We start from the raw sequence: 21,724 nt of genomic DNA on the forward strand, positions 1-21,724 counted from the left end.
TGGCAGGTTGGAAAGAGCCCAGTTGATCTGATGACGCCCAGTTACCATAAGGTGGTTGGGATGCCCCACAGTCGGAACAGTAGAAGAAAGAGGCCCATTTGGGGAAGGGGGGGGCTTTCTCTCCCAGTGGTACTGCAGTTAGAAGAGGTCATCGCAGGGATGTGCTCAGCGTGTTTAAAGGCAAAGGACCATGCTTGGAAAGGAGGCAGCAAGGTCAGACAGAGGGTCTCCAGTCAAGGGACCTGGGATCCAGGATGGCTTTGGCCTTCCTTGTATGTTAATCCTCTGGGCTTCCTGTTTTCCTTTTATACAGTGGGAAAATGGTGCTTTCCCCAGGCTGCCTCATAATGATGTTAGGAGGCTGAGATGGGACCAGAGCTTTGCTCTGCAGATAAGGGACAGTATGTGTTCCTTATATTAGGAACTAATGTCAACTAGACAATGTCTAGCACTGGCTTCAGCTTTGTGGTTTATTCTCTGCTCTGCATGGTATATTTGAGAACACAGTCTAAAAGAAAATTGTCCTTTTTTAAGTTATCAGAGATCTAGAAGATAATTGAAGTTATTTCACGAAAGTTTCCTAGTGGCCCAGTCCTGTCCTAGGAACAGGGGGAAGGGAGATTTCTCAGGAGAAATTTAAAACAGCCCCTGCTTTTCAGAAGTTTATGGTCCTTGTGGGGAAATGTGAGGGAAAACAATCTCCATGAACCTCTCGGTGCCTTTGCACCTGCTGTGGTCTTTGTCTAGAATCTGCTCCTCTTCCTAACTTTCACCCCAACTTTTTCCCCCAAACTTCATGGAAAACTAGTCATTATTCAAGATTTGTTTTGAGTAATATATTTCTTGGAAAATCTCCTCTAAATTGCCCGGGCATACTTAGATATTTCTTCTTCATTTTTCCCTGAGTTTTTTATATTCTTCATTCTTTCAACGGATAGTCCTCAAATGCCTGCTATGTGGCTTGGGTACTGAGATACAGCAGTGAACCAGATAAAGGTACTAGTGAGTGGGGAAAGAGAGCATAAATAAGTAAATAGATTATGTCAGGTAGTGATAAGGTCTATAAAAAACAATAATGCAAGATAATGACGTGTGTGTTGTCTTCCCTCAAGAGAATGAACATCTGGAGGGCCTGGACTGTGTCTCTTTCCTTCTGTCTCTGCGGTCAGTGCGCAGCCCTTGAGTGAGTTCAGTTAAGTGTGTGCTGAGTCAGGAAGTGAATTCACATCAATGTTGTGTTAAATGAGATGTATACACAGAAGGAACTAGGTGAACCACAGGTGCGCTGTCAATGAGATTTTCTTCTCTTTTGCCCTAACCCTCGTGCTGTCAGCGCAGAAGCTGAGCCAGCAGGAGGCACAGGCAGGATGGGTGTCAGCAGAACACTGAGCCCGTTTGCTGGAAGAGGCCGAGTGCACAGAATGTGCCAGAACATAGAACCCTGTTAAGTCGGGCCTGCATCCTTTGGGAAATTATCCCAACCAACTGGACTGCCTCCCTTGAGAAACTGCCATTTACATTGATCATTAATATGATATCAGTATCACCTCAGTCTTTCAAAATGCTTTAAAGCTTGCTTGTAATACCCAGACTTATAGCTAGCTGCATGATGCATTTCCTCCAGGATATAATGATGATCTCTAGGAAGACTTCTAGAAAGTTGTCTCAAATCTCTATGATAGGATGTATTACTTGAGGAAGGTTGGTTCATTCATTCATACAATCATTCATTCAACAAATAGTTATTGAACATTTATTATATCAGACCCTGTTACAGATGCTGGAGATACAGCTCTCCTTCTAGTTTGGAAGCTAGAGGGAGATTGGCATTAAATGAGTAAGTGAATTTTATAGTATATTAAAAGTTGATAAGTGGTAAGGAGAAAAATAAAGCAGAGAAGAGTAATAGGAAATGCTTAAGGAGGGGGGTCCAATTTTGAATTGAGTGACTGGGGAGGGCCTTGTTGAGAAGATAATTTGTGAGCAAACATTTGAAGGGAGTGAGGGCAGAGCCATGAGACTAAGCAAAGGAAGGGAAAATGTTCTAGGCAAAGGGAACAGCAAGAGGGAGAGGTGCTGGGGACACAGCAAGGAGGCCCATTCAGTGAGAGTGACCTGATCGAGGGAGAGAATGGTTCAGGTGAGTGTCAGAGAGAGCACAGAGTCAGATCCTGGGGCGTTGTAGGCCATTATAGGTACTTTGTTTCTGAAATGGGAAGTCATTACAGCATTTTAAGCAGCATAGTGGCATGATCTGACTTACAATTTCATGGCAGTGCTCCAGGGAGGAGGTGATGGTGGCTTAGAACAGGGTTGTAATGGTGGACATGGTGTGACGTATCAGATTCTGAAGGATTTCCTGATATTAGATGAAGGGTGTGAAAGAAAGAGGAGTTGGGGATAAAACTGAGGTTTTTTAGCTTGAGCAACTGGAAGATGGGATGGCCATCAGCTGAGATGGGACAAGACTTCGGAGCGTTTTCAGGGAAGAACAGAAGTTCTTTTTTAGTTGTGTTCATTGAGATGCCTTTTAGACGGCTGGATGGAGATGTCAAGTAGGGAGTTAGCTGTTTGAGTCTGAAGTTTCTGGAGAGGGCCAGCTAGAGATCTCATTTGGGAACTGGGGAACACATGAATAGTATCTAAAACCATGAGATTTGAATGAGTGTAGATAGAAAAGAAATTCAAGGACTGTGCGTTGGAGCATGTCAATGTTAAGAGGTCTTGGAGATGAGGAAGAATAAAGAAAGGAAACTGAAAGGGAGCAGCCAGTGGGCAGGAGGAGAAAAATGTGCTGTCCTGGAATTGGGGTGAAGGGTTCAATGTGTCAAGTGCTGCTGACAAATCAGATAAGAACTAAGTATTGACCATTGCAGTTAGCAACATGGAAGTGAAACAAAGCAGTTTCAGAGAAGCGTGGGGGGCTGGATCAGGATTAGAGCAGTTTAAGAGAAAGGTGGAGAAAAAAGAATTGGAAAGAATAATAGTCTTAGAAGTTCGGCTGTAAATAGGAACAGAGAAATAGAAAGGAAGCTGGAGGACGAAAGGGAGTCAAAAAGTAGGGTTTTGGGGCTTCCCTGGTGGCGCTGTGGTTGAGAGTCCGCCTGCCAATGCAGGGGACACGGGTTCGTGATGAGGTGATTAAAAATGATTCAGTAGAGAGGAATATTCTGATGCAGCAAGAAAGAGAGGGAAAATTTCTGGAGTGATATCTTCAAGTAGGTAAGAAAGGGGATCTAGTGCAGAGGTTGGCCTTAGGATCACAGACAGTTTATCGTATTAAGGGTGGGTCTGATTATGGACACATGCTGATAAGGGGTAGAGTTGGGGGGTAGGTGCTAGCAGAGATTTTCCGATTGCTTCAGTTTTCTCAGAGAAACCGGAAGTGAGGCCACTGACTGAGCGCGAGGATGGGAAAAAACTCTTAGAGGTTGGAGGGGGAATTATAAACAGTCCAGATGAAGGGGAGATGAATAAACTAATGTAGCAAATGTGATATTCACTCTGGTGATATCTTCTTTCTGATTTTTGTGTTTGCCTTTTTCATCTTTTCCCCTGATAGCTCATGTCCAGCATAATTCTAACATGCAGTATATGCTAAATAAATATTTGCTCATTTCAGAACTGGAATCATATCTACTTGTACCTCAACCATAGCTAACCTTATATTGTACTCACTGTTCTAAGCACTTACCTGTTTAATCCTCGTAACAGCTACGTGTATGGCTTTTAGAGCCGTGAGACTAGATGGAATCAACAAGGGAGTGGTATTAGTGTCTTCAGATTACAGATGATGAAACAGAGATTTTAAAATGTCCCACAACCTCATAACTTGCCTGAGGTTGGTCCGCCATTAGGAGACAGAGCAGAGATGTGAATCTCAGCCTGCCTGACTCTCACACTGTATAACTACTGCCCTGGAGTTCATCTCGTCTTCCCACTTCATCTTTACAATAAGGGAACCGAGGCCCAGGTTGCTTATCACAAACGTCAAAGCTGAGATTGGAACCAAGCCCTCTTCCAGTTCAACGTCCTTTCCACCACCATCCCCCTAGATCAATCTTATCTTGGGATCCAGTTCCCACGCCCGTTAGCTACACTTAGTGGTAGCTATATTGTAATGGTCCTTAGTAACCAAGCAACTGGTATTTTGATGAGGCTCTTGCCTGCACCGACCCAGCCATCCAGGAGAGGGCAGTCCTGTGCGCATAAACACGCCTGCCCCACCCTAAGCTTCTTCCTGAAGCCAGAGGGCCTGATTCTTCAGAGAATGTTTGCTTAAAGCAGTGGTTCTCAAGCAGCAGTTCTGTCCCCCACCTGGCATTTGGCAATGTTTGGAGACATTTTGGGTTGTCATAACTGGAGGAGGGGAGGGAAGAAGCTCCTGGCATCTAATGGGTAGAGGCCAAGGAAGCTGCTAAACATCCTACCAATGCACAGGACAGGCCTCCATCCCTCCCGCCCCTAACAAAGAATTATCTGACCCAAAATGCCAGTTGCTACGTTGAGAGGTTGAAAACCCCTGTCCTAAAGGAAAACCTTTAAATAGTCTGGTATAATGGAACCAGAAAAATAAGTAGATGATGGCTTCATCATCTGTTGAACATCTATTAAAGATGTTCAAACACAAGTAGGCAGTCAAGAATAATTTATGAATTCTGCTTCTGTGCAGAATGCCAAGGGTGTGAAGGCCTGCGTGGATCATGATTTATCCCTTCAGCCATTCTCTACCTGCTGACTGTCGCCATCAGTGTGCCAAGCTGGGATGTATGTGAATGTGCCCCTGGCAGTACAGGGCAGCCCCAAGGAGAGACAATCCCCCCTTAGCACCCAGGGCTTTTGTACTTACTTGCCTTTTGTCTGTCAAGGAAATCATCCCTCCTGTTCTTTGGAAACGTCGTCCACCCCCCGAACCATGTGTGATGTTGTAGACCTGTTCTTGCAAACTGTAGTCTGTCCCCATCACTGGTGACCCTGTGGGGGCATCAGTGTGCATGTTGACTGGCCCCATCACTTCTGCTAGTCCAGGAGTGGCTCTCCAAGTCTCCCCTCACCTGATCTACCTACACTTGCTTGTTAAGTTGTGAGGGGTCACCTCGTTTGGGATTGGGAATGCTTTTCTGAAACACACCCATTTTGGAAAAGCATAACCATTGATCAGTGCCTTACCTGAATCAGAAATTGCTTCCAAGCCAGAATGAGCCCACTGTTCAGTAAAGTATTAACTTCTCTCTGTAAGCCAAGCTGCTGCACTGTTTCTCACAATGTGACTCTTGTTCAGCAGCACACAGAGCGTGAGTTCCTAAGACCAGCCTTAGTCTGTGGAGTTAGTTCGCTCTACGGCGTGATTATCTTCTCCCACTTCCTTTGCACAGACCCTATTGTGAATGTCTAAAGAGGCATGAATTATGAACCTAAGAGCAATTGATAGCTGTGAAAGGAAATATAAAACTATCTTTAAATTTTCTTCAAGTTGTAGGTTTTGCCAAAGACCGAAGTGCCATCTTCTTTCTTACAGTAGTTTATGTAAAATACACAGCAGAGGACATCTAGAGATCAAATGCAGTTGCAGAACTGGGATTTGGTTTTACTAGATCCAAATGGAATGGAATTGCAGAGCTAATTCAAAGGCTTCTTTAGATGAGAGCAAATAAAGCAGGGTATAACCAGTGAATGGCATTGCATTGCTGGGGTTACACCACTGGCCTCGGTTTAATACAGTGTTGTGCTCCTGAAATTTAATAATAATAATAAAAATCGTTATCACTTATGTAGTGATATTTCTTTGGGCCAGCACTGACCAGGTAATCCCACTCTACTCTCTCTTGAACTACCACCAGCATATGGGTATTACAGATAAGGATACTAACACTCCAAGAGGCCGAATAACCTGCCCCTAGCTACCCGAAAAGGGGTGAAGCTGAGATTTGAACCTAGAAGCTTAACACTGAGGCCCAGTAGATATTTTAAGTGTCCTAGAAGAGTTTGCTCTTGAAATGAAATCTGAAATGAATCCCTTTGAAAAAATGAAGATCCTTGTCTCTTTTATTAAGTCTAAACTTTTGGTGAAGTGAGGTTCTATAACAGAGTCCTAATGGCTTTGTGTGCTTCCATCAACATAAGTTTTGTTTGCACCACTAAGTGTTGTGGCAGAAAAACCATGGGTTTTAGAGTCCAGTGTGTCCAGGTTTATATTCTCCCTCCACCAGTCGTGAGCAATGAGACTTTGCAAAAGTCACTTGACTCTTCCAAACCTCAGTTTTCATATCTGTAAAGTGGGGTGAGTGTTAGAGTATAGGTCAAGTGTCTTGCAGATTGCCTGCCAATCAGTCATCATAATTATCCCTGTTAATATTATTCATAAGTTAAATGTGTGTTCTCAATTTTTAGTTTTGCTATGAAGATCTTATATTATGGTGGGTATTTCAAACTTTACTTTGACATCTGTGTTTTGTGTAATGCCAAAGCCCAGGTATGAGGAAGCATGGCCTGTTGAACCTTCTTCCATACTTAGGAAAACATAGGTATAAAGCATGTTTGTGTTTTAAACTTTAGGAGCTGCACAGGTCATCGAAGGCGGCCAAGTGGAATATAAGCCTCTTTCGGGCATTCGGTATATGTGGTGGTACCATTTAATTGGCCTCATCTGGACTAGTGAATTCATCCTTGCATGCCAGCAAATGACTATAGCTGGGGCAGTGGTTACATGTTATTTCAACAGGTAGGTCTAGCATGTTATTCCTATTGATTTGTCTATGTGCTTCATGGTGTGTATCTCAAAAGATATTTTGAAATTTTGACATGACCTCTCAAAAAGGATTGGCAAGAGTAAAAGACCAAGCTCAAAATTAGGAAGGATATTCATTTGGTAGTAAAAAGAAATGTTATATCTTAAATCTGTCACATTTCCAACCTCTTTTACTTTAAGCTAGAAAATCCAGAAGGAAGCCCAACAGGGAAGTATTTGTACCGCTTAGAACTGAAAGATATCCAAAAGAAAGGGGTTGACTTCTCCTGTAAATATCCATTCTTACTGACTTCAAACTTTAAAAACATTACTGATCTATTTGGAGCACACTTCAGTAAATTCTGCGAGCTTCATTTCATCCTATGCAAAATGAGGAGAATGTTTTCTTGAAAAACAATTTTTAATCCTAAGGGAATTGTACATGACTATAAAATATAATTCATGTTCATATAGTTAAGTGCTAGTGAATTAATTACTTGCTTCTCTGTTCGCTATGATACTTATTTAAGTGTTCATCCTCCTTTACCTCATCATCAAAATAATTGAGGACACACACACACACACACACACACACACACACACACACAAAATCTCAACCCTTTACCTCTTTTGTGTATGCTACTCTCCATGAGGCAAAGATAAAGCCACAGGCAAGAAGAACACGGCCAGTAGAATGACAGGGTTGGACTCAGAACAGGAAGTTTACTCCTATGGGGCTGATCTTCCTCTAATCTCTCAGCCTAAATGAGCAGAAAAACATGAGGGTTCGTGGGGGTAAGAAAGTCAACCAGGGATGATTCCTGCCATTGAGCAACTACCTCCTGATGGTAAGGAGTACTGTGGGTTTTATTACAGAGGTGCTGTTGGGAGCCTCCATCATTAGAGAGCCCATAGAATGCACAAAGGGCTGTAGCCCTTGGCATTGAGAACCTTTGAGCCGTTGGAGGCGGTGATGTGTGCTGCTTACTCCTGAGTAGAGGAGCAGAGATTATTCTAACCAAATTGGCCAGCAGGTCATATCTCTCTGACAGCAGTGATTTTATGCTATTTTAGTACCACAAAATCAAAGCATTTTCAATGAGAGCTTTTTATTTAAATTCCAGTGAAGTGAATATCTCCCTATCTCTGTGCATTCAGTGGGAGAGGAGGCTGGTTTGAGCCACAAAAACCTAGAGAGGCTCAGGAATTCAAGTGTAAAATGTGCTTCCAAAGATTAGTTTAAAAAGGTCTTCCTAAGGAGCAGTTGGGCCCCAGGGCCCCTCCTTCATACCGGCAGAAGACAAGACGGGAGCTTTGCTCTCTGGAGAAGTCATCAGAGAGGGTCTGGACGTGGGGCATCTGGCACAGCTGAGGCTGGGCAAGGCTCTGCACTGAAAGAAGGGGGAGCAAGTGAAAGTCTAAATACTGAATAGTGTTCTACCTACTACCAACCCACACTCCACAGCTTAGCCTCCAGGATGTTGACAGCCAGGTTGATATTTCCTTGGCAGGAGATTATCGGATTCTTCTTTGGAGAAATTGTCTAACCCAAAGAAAGGACCTACAGATGGTGCCATGTGGGGGTCCCCCAATGAAATGGCCTGTTTCCCTGACTCTGAACCAGGTCGTGGAACTCACCGGTCAGCAGTCACCCTCATAGAGAACCTCTAATTCACTTTTCAGTGCCTCACTCTTAAATGTGAACTGATAACCAGTGATTGTTAAACATTAGAAGGAGCCTCTAGTGAAAGAAAAAGATCAAAATGAACAAAACAAACAAACAAAAAGAACTTAGGGAAAATAGGGACAATGCAGGCAGCAGAAGAAAACTACAACAATGACAACTATAATATCCTCAGAAAGAACCAAGAAATGTTGCTTCCATAAAATAAGAATAAAAAAAAAAGAATATTGAGAAAACAAGAAAGACCTCTTTGTAGTTAAAAATATGATTGCAAAGTGATATTTTTCTATTGAGGGATTAAAATATAAAGCTGAAGAACTCTTTCAGAAGGTAGAACAAAAAGATAAAGAGATGCAAAATGGGAGAAAAAGGATAAAAAATCAGAGGCTAATTTAGGACACCCAACATCTGACTAATATGAGTTCCAGAAATAGAGAACAAAGAAAAAAGAAGGGAAGAAATTATCAAAATTTCCCAGAGCTGGAGGACATGAGTAAAGAGAAGATCCCAGAAGCTTTACAGAGAATAACAGATCACAGGCAAAATATCAAGAACTAGAATGGGTAAAAGACCTATATACTGAAAACTATAAAACTTTGATGAAGGAAATTGAAAATGAAACAAATAAATGGAAAGATATCCTGTGTTCATGGATTGAAAGAATTAATACTGTAAAAATGTCCATACTACCCAAAGCAATCTACAGATTTAATGCAATCCTGATCAAAATACCAATGACATTTTTCACAGAAGTAAAACGAATAATCCTAAAATTTATATGGAACCACAGAAGACCCCGAATAGCCAGAGCAATCTTGAAAAAAAGAACAAAGGTGGAGGTTTCACACTCCGTGACTTCAGACTGTACTGCAAAGCTACAGTATTCAAAACTACAAAGCTACAGAGGCATAAAAACAGACACATAGATCAATGGAACAGAATAGAGAGCCCAGAAATAAACTCATGCACTTATGTTCAATTAATTTATGACAAAGGAGGCAAAGATATACAATGGGGAAAAGAAAGTCTCTTTACTAGTAATGCCAGGAAATGGACAGCTACATGTAAAAGAATGAAATTAGAACATTTATGCATACTGTATACTAAAATAAACTAAAAAGGATTACAGACATAAATGTAAGACTGGAAACCATAAAACTCCCAGAAGAAAACAGGCAGAACACTCTTTGACATAAGCCATAGTAATAGTTTTTGGATCTATCGCCTCAAGCAAAGGAAACAAAAGCAAAAATAAACAAATTAAACTTAAAAGCTTTTGCACAACAAAGGAAGCCATCAGCAAAATGAAAAGACAACCTACTGAATGGGAAATATATTTGTAAATGATATGACCAATAAGGAGTTAATATCCAAAATATATAAATAAGTCATACAACTCAATATCAAAAAAAATAAAGAACCCAATTTAAAAATGGGCAGAAGACCTGAATAGATATTCTTCCAAAGAAGTCATACAGATGGCCAACAGGCACATGAAAAGGTGCCCAACATTGTTAATCATCAGAGAAATGCAAATCAAAACCATGAGAGATCACCTCACACCTGTCAGAATGGCTGTAGTCAAAAGGACCACAAATATCCAATGTTGGCAAGGACATGGAGAAAAGGGAACCCAAGTACACTGTTGGTGGGAATATAAATTGGTGCAGCCACTATGGAGAACAGCATGGAGGTTTCTTAAAAAACTAAAAATAGGACTTCCCTGGTGGCGCAGTGGTTGAGAGTCCGCCTGCCGATTCAGGGGACACGGGTTCGTGCCCCGGTCCGGGAAGATCCCACATGCCGCGGAGCGGCTGGGCCCGTGAGCCATGGCCGCTGGGCCTGCGCGTCCGGAGCCTGTGCTCCGCAACGGGAGAGGCCACAACAGTGAGAGGCCCGCATACCGCAAAATAAATAAATAAATTGCTGCGATTTTTAATTACAGACTAAATAATTGCTTCATTTAAAAAAAAAAAAAAAACTAAAAATAGAACTACCATATGATCCCACAATTCCACTGCTGGGTATACATCCAAAGAAAATGAAAACACTGATTCCAAAAGATATATGCACCCCAGTGTTCAGGCAGCATTATTTACAACAGCCAAGATATTGAAGCTACCTAAGTGTCCATCAGTAGATGAATGGATAAAGAAGATGTGGTATATTTATACAATGGAATATTAGCCATAAAAAAGAATGAGATTTTGCTATTTTGAAACAACATGGGTGGACCTGGAGGGGATTATACTTAGTGAAATAAATTAGAGAAAGACAAATACTATATGTTATCACTTACATGTGGAATCTAAAACATAAAACAAATGAATGACTATAACAAAACAGAAACAGACCTACAGATTTAGAGAAGAAACTAGTGGTTTCCATTTGGGAGAGGGAAGTGGAGAGGGTTAAGGTAGGGATAGGGAATTAAGAGGTACACACTACTATGTATAAGATAAATAAGTTACAAGATATATTGTACAACACAGGGAATACAGCCAATATTTTATAATAACCTTAATGGAGTATAATTTTTAAAAATATTGAATCACTGTGTTGTACACCTGAAACTAATATTGTAAATCAACTGTACTTGAATAAAAAGTAAAGTTAAACTTAAAAAAAAAACTAGAATGAGATCTGATGTTCAACAGCAACTCTGAAGCAGGGAGACAGTAGGACAAGGCTGTCAAAATTCTAAGGAAAGATTATTTCCAACCTAGAATTCTAGACCTACTCCTACTATCAGTCAAGGGTAAAGGAGGATAAAGTCCTGTTCAGGCATACAACATCCCAAAAGATTTCCTCCCCACATCCTTTCTCCACTGAAACTAATGAGTAAGCCAGGGAGGAAAACATGAGTTTCAGGAAATGGGCTCCAACACAGTGAAGAAAAGAAGGGAATCCCCAGGAGGGTAGCTAGTCAGCAGGTATAGAGCACAACCAGTCCAAGGAGGAGCTGGAGAGCAGTGGGCTCCAGGAGGGATGTCTCCAAGGAAAAATAAAAAGCAAACTGAGAGAATATCAGATGTGTTGTTTGAATATGTGGAGAAAACATTTATACTTTGGTGAAGCATTTGGTGAAGTCCATGGAAAACCAAGCAAATAAAAAATGTGACACATTATTAACTTAAGGAAAAACCAAAAGTTGTACAGAAAAGGAAATATAATCAGAATACACTGTTTGGATCAGTTGTATTTTTTTTTATGTACTGATTTTATTTTATTTATGTACTGATAATGTAAACCCTAAACATTAACTAAAACATAGTGGTGAAAGATTGAAAGTTTTTTCTCTAAGATCAGAAACAAGACAAGAGTGCCCACTCTTACCATTTCTATTCAACACCGTACAGGAAGACCTAGCCAGAGCAATCAGGCAAGAAAAAAGGGGGAAAAAAATGTATCTAAATCAGAAAAGAAGAAGTAAAATTGCCTTTGTTTGCAGATGATATGATCTTATATATAGAAAATCCTAAAGATTTCATCAGAAAACAGACTAAATCAATGAATTCAGTAAAGTTTCAGGATACAAAATCAGCATACAGAAAATGGGTGCATTTCTATACTCTAACAACAAAATATCTAAAAAAGAAATAAAGAAAACAATCCCATTCACAATAGCATCAAAAACAATAAAAGATATAGGAATAAATTTAACTAAGGAGGTGAAAGATCTGTTTACTGAAAAGTACAAGACTCTGATGAAAGAAAGACACAAACAAATGGAAATATATCCTGTGTTCATGGATCAGAAGAATTAATATTGTTAAAATATCCATATTACCCAAAGCCATCTATAGATTTAATACATTCCCTATCAAAATTTCAATTATATTTTTCACAGAAATAGAAGAAGAATCCTAAAATTTGTATGGAGTCACAAAAGATCCCAAATAGCCAAAACCATCCTGAGAAAGAAGAACACACCTGGAGACATCATACTTCCTGATTTCAAACTATACAACAAAGCTATAGTATTGTATGGTACTATATGAACAGTATGGTACTGGCATAAAAATAGACCCATAAATCAATAGAAGAGAACTGAGATCCCAGAAAGGGGAAAGGTTAATATCTTCAATAAATGGTTCTGGAAAAACTGGATAACCCCATGAAGAAGAATAAAATTAAACCTCTGTATTACACTGTTCACAGAAGTTAATTCAAAATGGTTTAAAGACTTAAAACATAAGAACTAAAACCATAAAACTCCTAGAAGAAAACATAAGGGAAAAGCTCCTTGACATCAGTCTTAGAAATGATTTTTTGAATATGACACCAAAAGCACAAGCGACAACAGCAAAAATTAGTGAGACTACATCAAACTAAAAATCTCTACACAGTAAAAGAACCAGTCAACAAAATGAAAGGGCAACCTATGGAATGGGAAAAAATATTTGCAAATTGTATGTCTGATAAGCTGCTAAAAACCAAAATATATAAAGAACTCACACAACTCAATAGACAAAAAAAAAATCCAGTTAAAAAATGGGCAGAGGAACTGAACTTCTTTTCCAAAGAAGACATACAAATAACCAACAGGCACATGAAAATGTGCTCAACATCACTAATCATCAGGGAATGCAAATCAAAACCACAATGAGACATCACCTCACACCTGTCAGAATGTCTGTCATCAAAAAGACAAGGGATAACTATTGGCAAGGATGTAGAAAAGAGGGAGCCCTTGTGCACTGTTGGTGGGCATGTAAATTGGTACAGCAATTATGGAAGCAGTATAACAGTATGGAGGTTCCTCAAGAAATTAAAATCAGAACTACTATACAGTCCAGCAATCCCACTTCTTATGTGTATATCCAAAGGAAATAAAAAAATTATCTTGAAGAAATACCTTCACTCCCATGTTCACTGCAGCACTATTCACAGTAGCCAAGGTATGGGAACAACCTAAGTGTCCATCGAAAGGTGAATGGATAAAGAAGATGTGATATATATAATGGAATATTATTCAGCCACGGGAAGGAAATTCTGCCATTTGCAGCAACATAGATGGACCTTGAGGGCATTAGGCTAAGTGATATAATTCACAGAAAAACAGTTACTGGATGATATCACTTATATGTGGAATCTAAAAAAGCTGAACTCACAGAAACAGAGTAGAATGGTGGTTACCAGGGGCTGGGGGTAGGGGAAAGGGGAGATAACTGGTTAAAGGGTACAAACTTCTAGATAGAAGATGAATAAGTTCTGGGGATCTAATGTACAGCATGGTGATTATGCTTAATAAGACTGTATTATATACTTGAAAGTTGCTAAAAGAGTAGATCTTAAATGTTCACACCACAAAAAAGAAATGGTTAAATATATGAGGTGATGGAGGTGTTAGCTAACGCTATGGTGGTAATCATTTTTCAATATATAAGTGGATCGAATCAACACATTGTGTACCTTGGACTTACATAATGTTATATGTCAATTATATCTCAATAAAGCTGGAAAAAAAAACATTAAAAACTTCAGTGTAATTATGTTGAGAAGAAGAAGGGTGGGAAAATGAGTGTGTTGGGGAGTTTAGGCTGTGTAGGAGAATAAAACCTGCATCTTCCATGGTGGGAAGTCGGTTGACAGTCTCTGAGGCTGAAAAAAAAAAATCAAGAAATAGCAGTAAGAACAAGTAATTTAGAAGTGTGAGGGTGAGTTCCAGAAGAAACAGCTAAAATATTACCTCCAGGGAGAGAAAATTAGTGGTGGGGAAAGAAAACTGTTGTTTTTCCTGTTATGCCTAGCAGTACTATTTGACTTTTTAAGATATTTCATATATTTGATAAAAATAAACAAACTAATTCAAAGTAAAATGCATGCTGATTTATTTTTAGCACTACTATTTCATTTATTAAAGAGTTCTGCATTCTTTTTGACTGTGTGCTAATTTTGAAACCTCAAGGTTTTTCTTTATCTCAGGGCTCACAATTCTTTAATCTCATGTTCTAGCCTGCACTCAGGGTGAGAATTAAATATAGCCAGAGTGCATTCATCTCTGTCATTCATTTAAGCAGTAAGAGGGCTGAAGAGTTCATACAAAGACCATCAAGTACCAGGACATGGGCAACCTATGTAATTTCCCTCTTACAACCATTTGCTTGAAGAGGGGTCAACTGAGAGCCATAAAGATGTGGCTGAGATGTGATAGGAAGGAACCAGCACCGCTCAGTTTGGAGAAGGGATGCATGAGGCATGACTTCATCGTTTGCAACTATACAAAAGATGGTTTCCAGCTGCTTTGGATTTGCTGAGGAGGAAGTGAAGAAGTGGAATCACAGCGGAGCCTAAGGAATTTAGGTAGGAGACAGATGAGTTTCCTGACCCTGAGAAGAGCTGCCAAGGACCTGTTCTTCATAGCAAAGAGCTTCCATTTTCTTTGAGACTGGAAAGATGAATCTCACAGCTTCCCCACAGTCATCACAATCCCATCTTGCAGTAGTTTTGCTGAAAGAAATATCAGGAAAGGACAAGGTCTCTGCAGGGACACACCATGTTCCTTTGCTCAGGACCAGGTTGACATTGGAGGCCATCCATCCATCCTGTGCAGCCCAGTCCTTGTCCAGGAGCCATAGCACAAAATGAATTTTCCATACTGTTGAAGAGTTCTCAGTGAGCACTAGGCTGGATCTAACTGGAGCTAAAACGTGCGTCTAGGACCCCGAAGTTGCTGGATTCGACTTATGCTCTACTGTCCCAGCAAACAGTAGTTGCAAAACAGCACTTATGTACCATGACCCAGAGGTGCTACAGACTTGGATGAATGGAACCATTAAATGCTTTGTCCAGTGACTTGAGCTGATGCAGTGTCCTGGGGCCCTGGCTCCACTGCACAGGGCCAGGCACCTTTAGCACTCAGCAGCCACAAGTTTAAAAGTAGGGGAGCTAGGCGTGTGGGGCGCATCCTCGAGTCTCCTGCTCTCTCACACTGCCCGGGGTCTTCCTACTGCCACCACCCACAGAACCCAGTGGAAGATGCTCAGCATGTAGTACTCCCTAGAGACAGAGGCACAGGCCTGACGGGAGGCCCTAGCATCCTCACAAGCCCATCACTGAGCTGCCCAATACACCCCTCGCTGCACTGCAGTCCCGAACGCCAGTACTCAAAATACGGTGAAGTCTCAGTTTAAGCTTCACCAGGTGTAATCAGAGCCTCTTCCTGAAGGCAGTTTTTGCTGGTTGTGAAGGTAACAGAGGTGAAGGCCCCAGCTACATGCATAGCGGAGGAGGGATGATAAGATGATGTTACCTTTGAACATGGAATAAAGGTCTAGGGAGAGAAAGCGGGGACTCCAAGACCCTCCACTGATTGACCTTTCCCTGTAGGGTGGCGTTATAGTTCTCAGGGCGGGTATTGAGTGACTCCTGGCTCCACAAGCTGGCCTTCTTTTCAGATTTTCTCTCTCACGTGGTAACTCAGCTTCTGGAATGTCTACATCTTCTTCCAGCCAAGCCCTGGAGCTGCTGGAGCCATCACTGGGATGCCACATGGATGAGGGCAGTCCAGACAGTGCAGACACTCCTCGTCCTGAAATGGATAATCCCATCCAAGCAAAGCCTTGGAAAGCAGGTGCCTAACCCCAAACTTCAGTACCTGGAGGACCAGCCCCCAAGGCCCAGTTCACAGTGGCCTGTGAATCCTTTGTTTCCCTACCAGATGGAAAGCAGGTGCTGCCTTCTTCTCTCTGCATCCCCTCTTGAGCACCATAATACGTTCTAAGGCACATCCATCTCCTAAATGGGAAAGTAAACATTCTTCCTTTTAAAAAAAAGAATGAGGAAAAGGAAAAAAAAATGTGTCAGATTTTCCTGGCTGTGCTACTTTTCTAGTTTATCAGATCTAAATGAATTCATATCAGCAATAGCTTCCCTGGTATTTCCTATTTTCAACAATATTGAGTTGAAACACACATCGCCCTTTTTGTGGCACAACTGGATTGCAGTTATTCTGCTCGCAATATTACTTTCATATTCTCTATTCCTTCCTGGATGATTTAAGTAACAGCAAAATACGGCTGTTGCCAACTCTTGAAACATTTCTGGCCAATTTCCTTTTCTTCCCTCAAAACCTAGATTCTTGTCAAAACCTGAATTCATAGTGACTTATTAGCAACCAGAGCAAGTTGTAGAATAATCCATTATGAAGAAAGCAAGCTTCACTTGGAATCAGTGAAGTGGCTTTTCGGAAGGGGCCTCATTTTCTAGAACTGGCATCAGTGTCGGGGGAGGGGTTGCATCAGCCCTCCCTCCTTTGTTTCATCTTTCAGGCTTGGGTAGGGGATATGCCCATTCTGTTCTTTTTCACTTTTTTTCCTGCCTGTGAAACTGACTTTTGCATTCTTGAGAGCTTTGTCATGACAAGTCCGGTAAATGATTCACAGTGAAGTGACCTTTACAGAGCAGAGCAGAAATCAGCTGGGTTTCAGGAGCTTGGAGCTGTGTGAAAGCCAGAACGTTTCCTCCCTTCGCTGTAAGCTGGTTCCTCTCTGGCTGCCAATCTTGGTCATGTGATTTGGTGGTGATTTTCATCACCGAGCTAATACTGGCAATATTTACAGATGCACGTGTGTAATTTAAACCTTGGGGACCATTATATAATTAAACTTCTGAAAATGAAAATGGGATCAGTACGCAATTTAATGGATTGGTGGAGGTGGTAGGCGTGGTAAAGAGGAAAACTTGTTTAACTCATCAGTATTTTTTTTTTTAATTTTCTGTTCCATGTTTGTAACATTGAGTGCCACCAAATGGAATTAACTTCATCCAAGAAATCATTTAACCTTAGCTACCAAGGAGTGTAAAAAACTTGCCAAATGCGGATGGCATCCCTGCTTTCTAAATTGTTAGTACCACAGATGATTTGAACCAGAGAGAAGTTTCTCATTTCTTTCTAAATAGTGTTTTTTAAATGCTGTCTTTTTTTCTCCTGTTCCCAGAAATAAAAATGACCCTCCTGATCGCCCGATCCTTTCATCTCTCTCCATTCTTTTCTGCTACCATCAGGGAACAGTTGTCAAAGGGTCATTTTTAATCACTGTGGTGAGGATGCCAAGAGCCGTTCTCATGTACATCTATAACACTCTGAAAGAGAAGGTAAGGCAGCACCCTAAAACAGAGTGCGCTCCGTGTTTGGGTTACAGAAAAGTTAATCGCTGGAAAACTACACTGGGTCCCGGGACAGGAATGTGACCTGTGCCAGTGGCCGTTCAGAAAGCTCTAGTGTTCTTCAGGTCCCATCCCCCCACCCCCAGCAATCTTTTTGTCCCGGTCCCTGTTTTGTTCATAGCTTTGTTTGTTGGATTTTCTCCAATGTGGTGGCAGAGGTGGGGTGGAGAGGGCATAGCTCTGAGTTTGCTGGTTTTCCTTCTTATTTAAATGCTGAACAAATGGGAGGAATTCTTACCATGCAATTTAAGCAAGTTTTTACGGACATTTATCATGCTTTATTTTTTAAAGAAAGAAAAATACACTATAAGATAAGAATAATGTTTGTTTGTTTCTGTTTTAATGCTAAAATATTCCCCACCTTTTGTGTTTTCTGGACAGTGACCTGGGAAGTTGCTGGTGTGTGTGTGTGTGTGTGTGTGTGTGTGTGTGTGTGTGTGCGTGCGTGCGCGTGCACACACACACGCACGTGCTTGATAGTTAGAAATGGGCAAGCTGACCTCAATCTCAGCTCCAAAGACAGAAAACTGTGGAGCTTTTGTGCCTGGGGTTTTTTCTCCTCCCTGGTTTTTATTTCCATGCACATTTGGTTATGAATGGCAGTGGAAACCAAAACACCAGGAAAACAGCTGTTCTCATGGTATTTCTGGCCTGCCAAACAAGGGAAGGTTGGATTTTCCCCAACTTTTCTGTTCTCACACAATGTTAATCTCGACCCCATCCCCACCTCAGCGTTGGTGACTTGGTCAGAGTTTCTCAAACGTACATGAGTCCAACCTTTTAGGTATACGTGTGTGCTCTTAGTTAATTGGGGAAGTTTTACCTGTGGGTTCATAATTATACTTTAGAATTGTTTTTGTTTGCTCTTTTAAGCAGAAATCTGAATTGTTGATATTTAAGTCTGTAATCAAGATTTAAGATTAGTAATTAATTAGGAACAATTGATTGAATTTCGCATAAAATTATCTAGCTTCCTCATCTTGAAATGCATGCTAAACCGTTGCCCCTGATCAGGGAGTATTTTCTTGTATTTCTGTTGAAGTACTGCTTAGCTACATGTCTGTGACTTGAAGAAGCATTTGCACATGCAGGGCAAATCAAGCTACTCCAGCTCTTGCATTTTGAAATTGATCCTTCAATCTTAGGAAACATAGGAGAAGGATTTCTTGAAGACCAGAGCAGCTTTTTTGTTTTAAATATATTCATATAGTTTATATATATTAAATATATTCGTATTTAGGTATTACAGGTATATGTATGCATTAGTAATAGATACTCACAAATTAATGAGCAATAGGGGACTAACTATCTCCCCTAGAGCTAGACACCTTAAATTCTTTGGGGAAACAGCCTCCATAAATCTGAAAGAGAAGTTACTGGGTCATCCTCTCCGGCAGAGGTCTAAAAGGTTATTTATCACTTGCCAGATCCCGTAAGGACTAAGGGGCCAAACTCCCTTTTAGTGGTGTCACTGTTGGAGAAATGTGTCCCTTTTTTGTGTGTGTGTGTGTGTCCTTTCTTAGGTTAAAAAAAAAAAAGGTCTTCCTAAGCAGCTTTACAGCCCCATACTGTACCTACAAGTTAAACATTTCACACGGCCACTGTGAGACCCTTCTTACATTAAGTGGCTTATTTACAACCATGGCCAGGCTGAAAAGTATCCAGGTCAAATTTCATCCAATTGAATTAACATTGAGACAAGAAAATGTCCATGTAAGGCTGAGTTATTCCTGGGGTCCTCAAAGAGAACTATTTCAGGATTGTTTTCAGGGATCCTCCACTCTGGGTCTGGGCACATTCAATCACCCCTCCCCCCAACAAGTTTCGTTAAATTATTCATTCCTGAGTTATACACAAGTTCAAGTTATATTTCGAAGGACTAATTTATCCCTGAAAATTTAGCCCTGAAAGTCTCACTATAGGATGTATTTCCAAAAAACTTAAACCTGACTCTTTTTTTATGTGGACACGTAACTAGTATCTACAGTGCATTAGTTTTTATTGTCTCAGGGATGTGAAGTTTTCATGAATACAGACTTTGGTTTGAAAAAGCAGAGTTTATAATTGAAGACACTTAGGGGAAGGTGAAGAGGGAAGAGAGATTGATTCTTTTTTTTTTTACTAGAACCAGGAGGTCTACTTCACCTTTGCTAGTAAATATGGACTAACCCATTTCCCTTTCTGCTGAAGTTAACAGCAGTCCTAACAGGTAAGCCCACAGGAGAGAAATCGTGCTCACCAGTAGTAGAAATGATAATAATTAGTAGTAGGAGTAGCATATACAGAATAGAAGAACTTCTCTACCGAGCGAGAACTGCTGCAGTGCTTCCCCAGGTACGTGCGTCTCCAAGTAGGAGCACGGTATGTTCACAGAAACTGCCTGCTTACCTCTTTCCTGTGTTGTTTCTGACACTGATCCTTTCATTCTTAACCTGACCCCAGCAGCACGGTGCCTGGTCGAGTTGCGTGTCCCGATGCTGCTACTGCTGCTTCCGGTGTCTTGACAAATGCCTGTGCCATTTCAACCAGGTATGTCTCCTGCCACGTGCCCCAGGGACACACGGAGGGGCCTGCCAGTGGGCATCATCTCTTAGGTCAGGGGTTAGCCAATTTTTCTGTAAAGGCCAGATTGTGTAAAAGTTTTCAGCTTTTGGGTCATTCAGTTTGGGTCCCGACTACTCAGCTCTGCCGCGGCAGCAAGAAACAGCCATAGGCAAGGTGTAACTGGATGGGCCTGACTGTGTTCCAGTAAAACTTTACCTATGGGCACTGAAATCTGAATTTTGTATTTTTCATGTATCAAGAAATATTCTTCTTCTTTTGAATTTTTCCAGCTATTTTTAAAATGTGAAAATTATTCTTAGCTCTGGCCAGAGGGAAGCACTCTGTGTCTGATGGATCTAGTTCCTCAGCTGTAGTTTGCAGACCTTTACCTTAGAACTTTAGGTCATTAATGCCATTCTTCAAATTCTGAAAGAAAAGTGTCTCTCTTTTCAGAAATAAAAAGAGGAGGGGGCTCTAGAAACTCTAACACAAGGCGTGTGTATCAACTGAGAGCTAATTTTCACTGTCTTCTCCAAGAACTATAATTTTCCTGAAATAGGAAAAGAATTGCCTCCCTAATTTTTATATATTTTGCCAGCCTTTCCCTTTCAAGCTATAAATACTCCTTTGAAAATCAGAAAACTTGCATACTGTGATTGTTTGAATTTCAGATTTTTTTTCTCCTGAGTCTTTCAAACTGATGGAAATTTAAATATATGTTTTATTTTTCTGTAGATAATTTAGGAAATTTTAATAACCCTTAGTAAAATTTACACAAAGCATTATTTTTATAAGTCAGCAGGCTGTTTTATACTTTGTCTCACTTAGAAAAGTACTTCTTATTATTGCCCCTCTTCCCAATAAATCTGCCAGTAGCAGTAAAGGGACTAATGAGGCCATCTATGTTTAATGTCTTGTAAGTGGCATTAAGAATATCTTTCATTGTTCTGGGGAGACTGTAGTCGTCTTGTAGTAAAACCCTATATTTAAGGCTCTTCTTAAGAATCTTGGAATACATTTTAGAGTGTATTTAGTTTTCACTTGGATCACTTCAAGCCAGTATGTATAAAACACAGTAAAATACCACGGCACCTTCAGAATGGTGGGTCCTGTAGCAAAGTCAGGCCAAACTCTATGACTGTCTTGTTGCAGTATAATATGCCAGCCTCTCTCTCCTAGAACTCTGTGCACATGATCCAGATACCAACTTATTCCACAAAGATTTTGAGATGCATTACAAAAAAGTACTGTGATAAAATATACTTACATGAAAATCAAGCTAAGAAACATATAGACAGATGAGAAAGACAAAAGCAGTGGGACCGTTGATATACTAATATGTTGTCCACATAGCCCTTTAAGAACTGAAGGTTGAGTTGCAGTGCCCTCATTGTATTATGTAAATTCAGGTTCTTTCCATGTCCCTCGTTCACTGCCCCATGGAAGCCTAGGGGCTCCCTGTGGGTGAGGCAGGGACCACCACTCAGGAGGGGGAAGAAATGGGTGAGGAGGAGGAAAGGTGGGTTCTGGGCCCATAGCACCACCACCACCACCACCACCATCACCACCACCAGCAACAGCACCACCACCACCACCAC

At 40.9% G+C, this 21,724-nt stretch overlaps 1 protein-coding gene across 8 annotated transcripts in view; it reads left to right on the top strand.

Annotated features, from left to right (window-relative positions):
• SLC44A3 (solute carrier family 44 member 3) overlaps positions 1 to 21,724 on the top strand; it is a 93,961-nt gene that overhangs the window by 38,894 nt on the left and 33,343 nt on the right. For 7 of the 8 annotated variants that reach the window (XM_024751205.1, XM_024751207.1, XM_024751206.1 and 4 more), the window contains 3 exons: positions 6,556 to 6,721; positions 17,354 to 17,510; positions 20,025 to 20,111. In XM_024751205.1, coding sequence (XP_024606973.1) covers positions 6,556 to 6,721; positions 17,354 to 17,510; positions 20,025 to 20,111 — 410 coding nt within the window. The remainder of the gene's footprint in view (positions 1 to 6,555; positions 6,722 to 17,353; positions 17,511 to 20,024; positions 20,112 to 21,724) is intronic. The other variant, XM_024751208.1, reaches the window with a different exon arrangement.

This window comes from Neophocaena asiaeorientalis, unplaced genomic scaffold (genome assembly GCF_003031525.2).
Source record: "Neophocaena asiaeorientalis asiaeorientalis breed wild unplaced genomic scaffold, Neophocaena_asiaeorientalis_V1.1 scaffold147, whole genome shotgun sequence".
NCBI classification, from domain to species: domain Eukaryota; kingdom Metazoa; phylum Chordata; class Mammalia; order Artiodactyla; family Phocoenidae; genus Neophocaena; species Neophocaena asiaeorientalis.